This window comes from Macrosteles quadrilineatus, unplaced genomic scaffold (assembly GCF_028750875.1).
Source record: "Macrosteles quadrilineatus isolate MER2022 unplaced genomic scaffold, UCM_ALF_1.0 Scaffold_6__1_contigs__length_79288215, whole genome shotgun sequence".
Classification (NCBI taxonomy): Eukaryota; Metazoa; Arthropoda; class Insecta; order Hemiptera; family Cicadellidae; genus Macrosteles; species Macrosteles quadrilineatus.
Genome location: NW_026542599.1, coordinates 67,536,394 through 67,549,980, shown reverse-complemented (window position 1 = coordinate 67,549,980; position 13,587 = coordinate 67,536,394). Strand labels below are relative to the sequence as shown.

At 38.0% G+C, this 13,587-nt stretch overlaps 1 protein-coding gene across 1 annotated transcript; it reads right to left on the bottom strand.

Annotated features, from left to right (window-relative positions):
- Nucleotides 1-232: 232 nt before the first annotated feature.
- LOC128997598 (uncharacterized) lies at nucleotides 233-13,004 on the bottom strand. Its single transcript, XM_054423237.1, has 7 exons — nucleotides 12,967-13,004; nucleotides 12,276-12,365; nucleotides 6,035-6,226; nucleotides 4,169-4,261; nucleotides 3,658-3,899; nucleotides 3,014-3,241; nucleotides 233-277 (listed from the first exon to the last, which is right to left on the bottom strand). The coding sequence occupies exons 2-7, from the start codon at nucleotides 12,343-12,345 to the stop codon at nucleotides 233-235; spliced, it is 870 nt and encodes a 289-aa protein (XP_054279212.1). The 5' UTR covers nucleotides 12,346-12,365; nucleotides 12,967-13,004.
- Between the last annotated feature and the right edge of the window lie 583 nt (nucleotides 13,005-13,587).

Genomic DNA, 13,587 nt, shown 5'->3' with positions numbered 1-13,587 from the left:
TAGTTTGGAGTTGGTTAATGAATGATATTCGAGACTAAGGAGGAGGATTTCCCAATTTGTCTCTTTGTCTCTTTCCCATAACTCACTGTTTAACAAATATATTTATAGTGGTTAGTTCTGAAGTCTCCTGAATCCAGAACCACGTTTCTAACAGATTGATCGAATGATCGGAAACATGTGATAAATTAATTAAACATGGACAGTTGTCAGGAGAATAAGTGGACTTAAAACTTTACATACTGTACTTGATCATTGCAATGTTCGATTTACCTCTAAGCTGCAAACAAAAGGGGGGCCGCAGCTTTTTATAAGAAAAGTTGTTTAGAACAAAAAATTAATAATTTGCCATGTTGCGGGTGACAATAACAATGTCCCCCTAATTTTGGGATACATTCACAATTTTGCAATCATTAGTGTTAGTAATGATAATTATGTCCCTGTTATCGCTGGAGATGTTCATGGTTTCGCTGCGGGAGGATGGTTTAGTTTGGCCTAGGGCCGCAAGTACCATAAATCCAGCACTAGATCATTGGAATGTAAAACAAATACTCATGGCCTTACAAACAGCCGACCCGATTATCGTCTGAATCAGTAGCAATGCTAGACATTGTTTTTGCCATCTTCAGTTCATTGTTTTGATGGTTGACATCCTCTTTTTCCCTTGTATTTTCTCATCCTCAAAGGCCTAAGTGCGTGGAACGTAGCAAGCTAAGGAATGGGTGACCCAATACAGTACAAAAATGAACTAGGCCTAAATAGACAAATTTTAAATGGTGCCAGAAAAAGTTGGCTCCGCTCACAATCAAAGGTAAACAATGGTTATTGTTTGATTTTATATCAAGGAAAGGAAAGCAATTCTGCTTCACAGTAACACAAAGGATAATGTAGTTGTTATGTTTGTCTGAGTAAAAATGTTTTAATCTTACATAAGTACAAGAAAGAAATCTATATAAATAAAACTAGAGTTTTGTCTGTACATTGCTCAGAATTATATATTTTTAGGTTATTTTTACGTCTTATACATTAAATAAGCAGAAACGAGTCTTATCTCAATTTCTGTCTGTCTGTCTTTCCCTTTGTCTGTAACACTAAAGATGGCATTTTACGCTATCTTCTCCTGGAAAACGAGAGTACCTATCAAGATCCAAGTCATTTTAATGTATTCACTGGATTGGCGAGATTGTCTTTAGCCATTAAAATATAGCCTCACTACTTTGTAAATAATATTACGAACGTTCAAAAATGTAGTTTTGTGCAATTTATGTCAAGTTTTCGTCCAATTTTTATTGCATAATCATCTATGAAATAACGAACAGCTGTTCGGATCAAGATTATTTTTCCTAGCTGTCACTGATATGTTTACAAATGTTGTTTACAAATACCGCAACCTTTTTCAATCACGTTTTGAATGTAAATCCCAAGTGATTAAAAACTTTTTTCTTACATAACGGATTTAATTAATCGAAAGTGCAATAATAAAGTGTAATAGTGTAACCGTGTAAATGAAATTAAATAACTAGGCATCATCCAGTTCAGAAACCAGAGATTCTTTGTGTATAAATTGTTCTTGAGTTCTGATAACCAGAAAGAAGACCTTGAATCAGTGTTATATACGGCTGGGAAACTTTAAATTTAATAATGATCGTCGCCAAATGGCTTAGAAATATGGTTTCCACTCATTGACACGGCGCTTCAATGGCGGTTGTGTAAAGTGTAAAGTAAAAAAATCACAACTGCAGTGGGTGATTGTAACAGAGGTTTACGGATGATGCTAAACTCGCTTTTCTAATGTGTTATTTTCTGTTCCTACCATTGACTATATATATATATATATAGTCAATAGTACCTACTCACCGTGTGATGCAATCGCTGGACCATACAGCCAATAGGCCCATAGCCCATCTCTTGGGTACGTACGCCTACCCAATTATTCATAACAACTGTTCGACGACGATCATTGATCCCGGTACTTTTCCCTAGAATACACGGCCTACCTACTTAAGAAATAAAATTACAAACGTCCAAAAACCCAACGTTGTGTGATTTTTGTCACATTTTCTTCTAATGTTATTAGATAGCCTTTACCAATCATTGTTTAGAGAATAGGTACGTAATCTATTAAATAACAAAAAGTTGTTTGTATGAGGTTGTTTTTTTTTTTCAAACTGACACCGATAAATACGTGACCGCCGGATATTAGTTGCAGCGCATGCTGAAAGCGGTCACGTATCACTAAAACTGCCATATCTCAGTTAATACTTGTCCGATCTTAAAGATTAAGGTGTCGATCGATTTGTAATAAAATTGCCTTAAAAAAGTTAACCTTGTAAAATTTTTGTAACATCAACAGTTTTCGAGTAATTTAAGAAACAAAATTTTAAACAGCCGCCATTTTGTTTTATGAATTTGAAAAATCGTCATAATTTTTTTTGTAGCTTTGTCTAGTTGTCATAAATGTTTGTGCAAAGTTTCAACTTCGTATGTTTAACCAATCTTCAGAAAAAAATTAATAAGTGAAAAAAACAAAATGGCGGCTATCTGAGTAAATAAGGACTTCCGGACAATTTAAATATGATATTTAGATATGTTTCTTACCCAGGAACAATGCCCTAAAATATTGGTAGAGAGTTCCGGGACACCCTGTATAATAGTTTTGCCAACATATCTGAAAATATACAAACCAAATTCTGTTCTTAATAAAAAGGTTTCAATAACTGACTACAATAAGATCCCGGTGCGTAGAACGGGCACACAGCTAGTATAAAATAAATAAGTTTTAAATAAATACATAGTTTGACCATAGCACTATCTTGTACCAGATGGACTATGGAGAAGTCTTAATTAAAAGTAATTGGGTGGGCTATAAATTATGAAAATCTATCTACGTTTTATTTAGTGTGGTATTTCTGGTAACAGTAGAATTTCCCTTTGCAACCATTTCATTCTCTTGGCTTGAACTGTTTGAAGCTACATTATTCTCTAACTTGTTCATTTCCACTTGATTGTTAATTACCATAGTATTTTCTGGAACACTGCCAGTTAAATTTGTTATATCTATCGGAATATCTATTGACATGGGCGTTGCTTGTGTTGTAGTATTTTTCTCATCAGTTATTGTTATGTTGAATTTTTTCTTCTCGGGATCAACAGGGTCAAAGACGTCGGATGCTTCTTGTGTTGTGAGCGAAGGTCTCCCATCTGTCGGAGAGTTGCCTTCCACTGCAGCACCTTCTTCCATCTCCTAATAGAAACACAATTCCAAATTAGCCACTTAAAAAAAAGCTCACCATTCAAGGGAGTGTGAATCGAAATTATCAACAGCAATTCACACCAACGCATTATGTTGCTAAATTATACTACATGGATTATGAAACTAGTTGCAACTTTAACATAGGGATGTCCAGTTTTATCCATAGTCAATGATAATACCTATTAGCATAGACGAATAGAATAAAAACTTTCAAATGAAGATTCCACGATATGCAGCTAGAGCATGCTCGGTGTTCACCTTATGCTACCAGCAGACTCTGCAGTGGTGTGTGCCGTAACTACACGGCACTCCAAGCGGTGGACGCCAGAACATATGTCAACCGCAGCACTGCTGTAGGTCTATATTTAATTATTGCTATTAGCCAAGTTAAACTTGTCACATCTCACCTGAGGCATCACACCCCCCTCATCCTCGGGTTTGAGCAACGACACTCCGTCCAGTCCCATCTTCATACAGTCAAACTGCAGCACTAACACTGGCACTCTCTCTATCCGGGTCTCCAGGTTCATGCACATATGGATGTTGCGGCCTGGAGTGAAGATGTTGAAGAGGCGTACACATTGGTCCATGGTGGGGAAGTACGGCCCGGGCAGGGGTAGCTGGGCACATGCAGGTGGGGGGTTCTTGCCTGGAATGATTACATTACTCGGTATTTAGCTTGGAATGTCCCTTAGTTAAGTAGTCATCATTTTATGAAGCAGCTGTAGGCTATTTATTTATTAAAACGTTCGCTAGCGATAGTCGACTATAGTTGACGCGACACGAGACTTATAGTGCCCTATTGCCAGATTGCCCTATTGAACCAAGCTTATTTAAACATACCAACAGACCTATCATTTCTATGAGTTTTTAGTTATTACCAATATTGTACGTAACGTGAACACTAATTATTTGTACCTGAAATACTTCTGTTGAAGATGGATTGCTCATTCCACAGCATGTTCATACGAATGGAAAACTCATACGGATCATAGGTGAAATTGGTACAACCTGAAAAAAGATCAGCCAAAAAATTGTTTTGTAATAATCAATACAGAGTGTAAATATGTGCATAATCAGACTTTGATATTTAAAAATAGTCATTGTAGGCAAACCTGGATGGATATTTTGTCTTATTGTAGCCATGCCTTAAATTTGTCATTGATAATTACGGTAGTTTCCAGCTACAATGATTCATTACAGTCAAGCCTAAGATTGTCCTATTGTTTTTTATGTCACAACTTCACATCCTAGGATGTAGGCTCTGGCCCAGAACTGTTTTATACGTTACTTCATTGAGGGTTGTGGTTAGCTTATTTTACTAAGAAAAAATCCATTGGTGATTTTTGGGATTTTGACATTTTAAAGCACTCTTGTTAATTTAAAATCATTGCATGACTTTTAATATACAAAGTTCTTCAATATGAGTTCATGTCGTTGAAACCTACTTATTTAAAGTGGATATTTTTTTGGCCTAGGACGCTAGACACGGCGAGCTGGGATTTTTTCAACATTAATTCAGGCGAGACCAAGGGGTTGTGGGATTACCACTTAGAAAAAATCAATTGGCAATTTGGCAGGATTTGAACTCGGGACCTCAGGGACTGAATCCCACGCTCTAACCACTTGACCGTTCTCGCTCTCCTCAAGTAGATGATATACAACATATGGTGGGTTCTGAACCACTGAGTCGCATCATTACGTACCTAAAAGCTATTGTTGATCGATAGGATTCCGACCAAAGTCTTTAAAACAGAAGACATGCGCTGTGACTTTGATTTCACATCTGGAAGCAAACCGAACGGCAAACTTCCCCACAAAAAAAAAAAAAAAACACACCAAACCAAACCCTTTCACCAACCTTCAAAAAAACTGTTCTGTTGTTTTCTTTTCTTTCGTCGTAAGGGGGGTGGTTGTGACGCATAGCGGCACGCTATATTTTTTATAGTGTGTGCAGTTCGCGAAGCCGGGCTGCATGTTCATCTCGTTGCCTGCCGCGACTGCATCAATGCTCTATCCCCACCTTTCCTAGTCTTGTCCTCCTTCTTCGACAACCGGCTTCTACACAGAAAACCTCTCCGTAAAATCCAGGACTTCTCTTCGATGTTTGGGATAAGTTATCATAGTTAGTTAATATGTAGAAATTAAGTAGGGAAAATGTCTGGCTAAGTCAGGTAACTAGCGGGGAGCCCTTCTGGCTCACCCGACTATGGAAATGTAGGAATTGACAACTTAGCCGGTTGTTGGCACTCTGCCACCAACCTTTCGAAACATGAATACTAATCCACATGTTCCCAGAGTGTAACTTAATAGTTTAAATCAATTCATACTTATTTCTCATTCAGTATTCAATTACATATCACTCATTTGCTCATCAATAATTAGTAAGTAATTACCCAAGTTCAGTTCATAGTGGAAGGATAGGTTTATATTTAAATAGTTAGTTCCATTAGTTCAAATCAAAGCTGGCTAGGCAAGTGTTCTGATCTGGGTAAAAGGTCTCCGTCCCTCTGGTCCCCAGCAATCTTCCTAATTGTATTGGTAGCAGATTCAGCACGCAGAAATTAAGTTTGGTCCAGACACACCTTTTCCTAACCTATTAGCATTACCCTGTTTATTCCCTCCTGATTACCCGAATTTCCCTCCTCCATCCCATACCTTAACCCCGCACCTCCTCACCAAACGGCCCCCCGCTACAGCGCTAACCCCTAGACCAGCATTGTCCATTACTTGGTATAATCAAGTGTCAGGGCCAAATAAACCATTTATCCTTTAAATGCTAACCTCTTCTGGTGAAGTTGAACAGTTGGATGTTCATGTTGACACAACAGCCACATTTCAGGTCTGCACATTCGCAAGGTAACGGTCCGAACCTTACGCTGGGAGTCTTGAGGGTTGGAACTACGTCGGACACATTCGTCAACATCGGGACTGGCTGACCAGCGTCATCATAGTAAATATGGAGCGACTCCATGTCTGAAAAAATTAGGGTAAATAGTTTCTCAACAGACCATTCTCAAGGCACAGACATGCGTTGATAAATTCGTGTTTGTTAAAAAAATACCCCCTGCAGCAAACCTGCAGACAAAGCGAATTCCCATTTGCCTGAATTGATTTTAAATTAAATCTATTTAAATAACATTAGGTTTAACAAGTTGAGTACCTAGGTTTGCTGCTAGGAAAGTAATTGTTGTATTAAGTCTGTTCTTTTTATCATGTGTTTAAATATGTTTGTTGTCAGATGTTTTTGTAAACATTGGTTTAGTTTGAAAATAGAGTTTGTTCAAGCAAGATGTGTGAATAATATTCTTGTATAAGAAATAGAACATGGTGGCAGCTTAGTGGATTTTTTATCGAACAAAGTCTAAAACCACGCATGATGTCAAGTAAGGGCAGAAAAAAACGAAATACTCGTAGGCAAAGGTATGAGGACAATGAGGAGGATGCCCAAAGTGAATTCAACTACATGTCAGAAAGGGATTCTAGAAAGACTGAAGGTGAGTCACTAGGTTTTGCATTGGGACAGACAAACCGAGAAAATAATGCAGTAATGTGTACTCCTACTCCTATGATAAATCTGACGTTACCAACTCCAGATACCTTCTCTTTTACTCCGAATGAGTGGCATTCCTGGAGGAATCGCTTTCAAAGGTACAGACGGGGGTGCGGTCTAGATAGCACTTTCGACGCTCGGCAAATCGATGTACTTTTGTTTACAATGGGTAGTAGGAGTGAAGATATTTTCGATTCGTTTTCACCAAAACCGAATACTTATGACGAGGCTCTTCGGGCCTTTGATGCATACTTTGTGCCAAGACGAAATATCATTTATGAGAGAACAAAATTTCTGAGACACAAGCAAGGGAGTGATCCATCTGAAAAATTCATAACAGATTTGCATGGTCTTGCAAAAACGTGTGCATGGGGTGAACTGAACGATGAGATGGTGCTTCTGGTCCTCATTATTGGTATGAAAGATGAGGCTCTAAGTGATAGACTCCAGCTGGACTCTCAATTGACTCTGGAGAAGGCGATTAATACCTTGCGCCAACACGAGGAGCTAGAACGCCAAAAACGTGTGCTCGCCAATACTAATGTTTTTATGGTGAATCAAACGTCAATACAAGTCGGTAAAACAAATCTGTCTGAAAGAGCTGGTGAACAGAAATTCACCGAGGATGCTATGAGAAAAAAGTGCAGGAAATGTGGTTACAACTGGCACGGATCACTGGCCGAATGCCCTGCTAGGAAAGCCAAATGTGACAAATGTTCCGAGATTGGACATTTTTTTCGATGTTGTCCCTCCCGCGAAAAGTGGATGAGAAAAAACAAAAACGTTGTTAAGGAAATCGAACAGCAAGATTCAGACAGTGGTTATCAACAGGTTCCTGAGATTTTCATAGGGAATATAGACAGCAGTGACAAAGCCTGGGTCCAGGAGGTAAAAGCAAGCTGTGGAAACCAAGATTTAGGTCTTATAAAATTTAAACTTGACACAGCCGCTGATGTAACCATGATTCCAGTAGGAGTTCTTGGTGATTTTATTAAGACTCTGCCTCTAGGAAAGTGCAAATCCCCTGTGTTTAGCGCAAAGAAGAAAGAACGAATCAATATTTTGGGAACTTTAAGGCTAAAGCTTGAACATAAGGGTGTATCAGTTTATGATCTTGCGTATATTTCTGAGGAGATCACTGTTCCACTTCTTAGCAGACGTTCCTGTGAAGAGCTGAACCTGGTGAGGAGAATTTTTTCTGTAGATTCACATGATATTGACTGGGCTACTAAGTATCCTAATTTATTTCAAGGGCTGGGAAATATGAAAGGAGAGTACAAGATTGAAATGAAGGAGAATGCAGTTCCTTACGCTATATCCACCCCCAGGGTTGTACCAATACCTTTAAAAACCAAGGTGAAAGAGCAGTTAGACGATATGCTTGAGAAAGGAGTGATTGTTCCAGTTGAACACGCGACTGATTGGTGCGCACCAATGGTAGTTTGCGCAAAAAAGGGAGGTGGGGTTAGGATCTGCGTAGACCTATCCAAACTCAACAACAGTGTGAAACGTCGGTTTTATCCTATCCCAAAGATCGAACTTTCATTGGCCGAGATCGCGGGAGCCAAGTACTTCAGCAAGATCGATGCGAATTCCGGGTTCTGGCAACTGAACCTTGCAGAGGAGTCACAAGATTACACAACATTTATCACCCCTTTTGGGAGGTATAAATTCCGTAAGTTACCTTTTGGAATTACGTCCGCTCCTGAAGAGTTTCAGCGCCGCATGTCAAAAGCTTTAGAAGGGGCAAAGAACTGTTTAGTGCACATTGACGACTGTCTGATATGGGGAAGAACGAAAGAAGAACACGACGAGTGTCTTAGGGCCGTTCTAGAGAGAGTGCAAGCTAATGGAATCACCTTGAATAAGCAGAAGTCGGAGTTCTGCAAGAAGACTGTGACATTTCTGGGGTTTGTGCTGTCTAAGGACGGAATCAAGCCTGATCCAAGCAAGGTACAAGCGATTGTGGACTTACCAGCTCCAAGAAACGCTAATGAAGTACAAAGATTCATGGGCATGATCACTTTTCTGGCAAAATTTATTCCGAACCGCAGTGAGATTTTGGAGCCAATTACGAGCTTGTTAAAGACTAAAAACGATTTCCTTTGGGGACCAGCTCAAGAAAACGCTTTTGTCACAGTAAAACAGATTTTATCATCAGAGCCATGTTTGACTGTTTACGATCCGCAAAAACCCTCGATTCTTTCTTGCGATGCTTCAAAAAAAGGTCTTGGAGCGGTTTTACTTCAAGTTGAAGGAGAAAACAAGAAACCTGTGGCATATATATCTCGGACTCTAACGCCTGCTGAAGAAAACTACAGTAACATTGAGAGAGAAGCGCTTGCGTGCACATGGGCAAGTGACCGTTTGAAATGTTTCCTGATGGGTAAAATGTACACAATTGAGACCGACCACAAACCGCTTGTCTCAATTTTCAAAACACAAAATTTGGACGAGCTCTCACCGAGGCTACAGCGGTTCCGAATGCGTATGATGAGATACGATTATCGCATGACCTGGACCCCAGGAAAAGACCTTGCCATAGCAGATCTACTATCAAGAAGTCCTATTCCGGCTGACGAAGATGGCGAATTGACCGAAGAAGTGGAAGCCTTCGTCCATGAAATCAGTCTGATTAGTATAAACACTACAGATGAAAATGTGACAAAGGTACTTCACTCACAAATGAGAGATCCAATCTGTGCACAACTTAAGTTACAAATTTTAGACGAATGGCCTGTAAAATCAAGTTTACCTAATGAGATTCAAGAGTACTTTAATGTGAAAGACGAGTTAAGTTGTATTGATGGGCTATTGCTTCGAGGAACTCGGATGATAATACCTCAAGAACTACGAGCGGAAATGCTCGAGAGGCTTCACAGTGGACACTTGGGAATCACAAAAACAAGGAAACGTGCTTTGGGAACCATGTGGTGGCCTGGAATTTCTCAAGAAATAGAAAGGAAAATCAAATCGTGTCCAGTGTGTATTCAGAACTCAACTAATCACAGTGAACCATTGATTCCGAGAACTGTCCCAGATTACCCGTGGCAAAATGTGTCTGTTGACTTGTTCAAACACGAAGACAAGTGGTATATGGTTATCGTGGATCACTACTCAAGATACTTTGAAGTCGAGGAAATGCATCGAATGAGGGCTTCAGATGTGATTCGGGTTTGCAAAACCACATTTTCACGTTTTGGAATTCCTCAACGTGTTTATTCAGATAGTGGGACACAATTTCACCATATTGACTCAAGTGAATTTAAATTGTTTGCAAAGGAGTGGGGGTTCTCCACATTCAGAAGTAGTCCCCACCACCATCAGGGAAATGGGGCAGCTGAAGCAGCTGTGAAAGTAGCAAAAGGGCTAATGAAGAAAAACAAGGATAAATTTGAACTTGCCCTACTTTCTTACCGGACCTCACCTCTTGAAACCGGCTTTTCCCCATCTGAACTTATGTTTGGAAGGAAATTAAGAGACAATCTTCCATCTACTTTGGTTGGAAATCCTGTGGAAAATAAGAATTTTCTTGAGAGGGAGAATAAGTACCAGAATAAGTACAAGATACAATTTGATAAACGACATGGAGCGAGTGGTTTAAGTGAATTAGAAGTTGGAAGCATGGTATGGATCACAGATCTACGTCGACACGGTAAGGTAGTCAGGAAATTGAACGAACCACGTTCCTACCTTGTGGAAACTGACAAGAGAACTATTCGCCGAAACAGGAAGTTCTTAGTTCCTGCACCGTACTACGGAGGAGATGGAATTCTTTCAAACTGTTCATCCATGGTCCTTAATCGTCCATGCAACTCACGTGATCGTCCAGGAGCTGGCACAGTAACCCGTTACGGAAGGTCCATTAAGAAACCGAGGCGGTACTGAGGTTCATAAAGATGTGGACATCTTGAAGCGGGATGTTGTATTAAGTCTGTTCTTTTTATCATGTGTTTAAATATGTTTGTTGTCAGATGTTTTTGTAAACATTGGTTTAGTTTGAAAATAGAGTTTGTTCAAGCAAGATGTGTGAATAATATTCTTGTATAAGAAATAGAACAGTAATAAAGTGTGTTTTTTAACGAGCATTAACAAGCAAACTTATTAATTTTACAATATGACATGGGAATTTGACATTTAACACTTTTTGGAATTTTCTCCGTGACCAATAACCGTACAAAAACACTTTGATATACTGAATTATTTATTTTTTAAAGCTTTTTAAGAAGGTCTAGAGAAAATGAGAAATTTTATGTTTTGAGGGTCAAAAAAAACAAAAAAAAAAACAATTTTTACCCCATCTTGAAACCCCAACTTGAATGGTTTGTGAACTCATTCAAGTTTATCCTGCCTACACCATCAAACCAAATTTCATCAAAATCTGACAAAAATTACTCAAGTTAGTATGTTTATGGACACATAAATATACTGTAGGGAAATTCGCTAAATAAGGAAAACGTTTTGACCTTTAAAATACATCATACTTGGTCTCGAGAGAATTTCCTTGAAGACCTTTCCACTGTGTTGGCAATGAAATCTACTTCTTTAAGTCTTTTAAATTTGTTAAACTACTCTTAATATCGTCAAAACAACGCTTTAATTATGACACATCTAGGATTACATTGGGCTGAGTGGTAGTTCCAAGGGGGGGTAGGGACTACAGCCACTCCTGGACCATTGGACCATGGAAAAAATTTTAAAAATATATTCCTTCCTAAAAATACGGAAAGTAAATAAAGATACGTCTTATAACACTTAAAACATATATTTACGCTTATACTGTTACTCACAAGACGGTAAATATATAAAAGATGGTAAGTGGTGATCGATTTTGATTGGACACTCCAATCATCATCAGACCCAATAGGCGAATGACAAGAATCTTGAATGGCGTCCCTACTTATGTAATAAGTAGTAATAAGTAGGGACGCCATTCAAGATTCTTGTATTATATAAATTTAATACAAGAATCTTGAATGGCGTCCCTACTTATGTAATAAGTAGTTATAAGTAGGGACGCCATTCAAGATTCTTGTCATTCGCCTATTGGGTCTGATGATGATTGGAGTGTCCAATTGAAATCGATCACTACTTACCATCTTTTGTATATTTACCGTCTTGTGAGTAACAGTATAAGCGTAAATATGTTTTAAGTGTTATAAGACGTATCTTTATTTACTTTCCATAAATTTAATAACACGTACAATGCTGATCAAGAAGTTATTTCCTAAAAATGTAACAGAGGTTTTTAGACACAGTTCTAGATGTCCTTAGAAAGTCTGTAACTGGCTTTAAAGATACCAAATTTTGTGGGGAGGACTCCTGGACTTCCTTCTTTCTTGGGGCGTGGAACATCCACACTTTCTAACGGTAACTTGAGCAGAGACTAAAGGTCCTAAAACTTTTAGTATTAAATCCAATAACACATTTACAAACTATTAAATTAGGAATCCGAAAAAACTTTTTACTTACCGTCCATTGTCATAGAGGCAGCGTATTTCAGGCACAAGACGGAGACACCAAACAAAAATAATCTTGCCATTTCTTCGCTGCTTTTGGAATCTACAAAGAATGTGTTAATAAATCATCACGATTATTGACATTCATTAATGTAGGTTTTTTGGATTTTTGCCATTGAAAACTCTAAGCACACCATTTGAATTGTTCAATTTCTTGCTTAAGAATCAAAGATACATTTAGGTTTGTAAACAAATTAAATTTAAAAAAAATTTATACAATAAACTGTCATTAAAGTCTGGCGCTACTCAACCCCTATGATCTAATACTTGTATTACAGTTAACTATTAGTGTATCAAAATAGTCAACACCTGTATACAGCAGAACAGAGAGTATAGTGACTGGCCATTATTGAAACAAAAGAATCCCTATTACTTCTTATCTCACAACTTTATTTTTATTTTTATTTATGTGTAATTTTATTTGTTTGGTAATTAGATGTAAGAAAAATCCATAAGATCCTAAGACTGCCTCAGTAAAGAAGCGATTAATTTAATTCAGTTTGTATCCTCTGTGAATTTAGACCTAAAATAACAATATACATAAAAAAAAAATAAATGGCAATCAATAAAAAAAAAACTACACCCAAAATCGCTAAAAAAACGTATAAACAATTTCACCAATTTCACAAAGTAAACATGCTTACCCTAAGGCTGATGAACCCACACTGATGGCTTGCAGGACAAGTGGCAGTGAGCTGGGTAGTGGAGCGTGGCTGCCAGATAGGCCATACTAATGTCATTTTCTCCTCTGATAACCCATTTGTATTGATGAACTACTATCAGACCTGCTTGAGATTCTACAAGCTCCCAGAGAAAGGCAGGACTGAATGGTGGCGCCATTGTCAATACTAATCATTTTATACTCCTAGGATACATGAGTGGATTGAGGATCAAATTTAGATAGTTTTCAACTTCTTTAATAGTAGCAGAGAATATTAATGGAGGTAGTCTAATAGTTTTAAACTACAGTGTACTACACTTCATACATTTGTGATATAATAATAACTTCAAGCTAGACAAATAATCAAACTTATATAACAAAATTTGTTAATTTGAAAAATATATAAGCACTAAGAAGAAAAGTTTCATTTTAAACGTCATGGTTTTTGGGCGAGATCATTTAATTCAGATAGATAAATATTTTTGGGTGGCATTCACCTTTTTGAAATCAGGAAAACACAGTCTTTGTCTCAACAGTTAATAACACACACAAACACTCATTTAAAATAAAAATAAATAACAGACTAAAGTTCTCTGACTCAGAT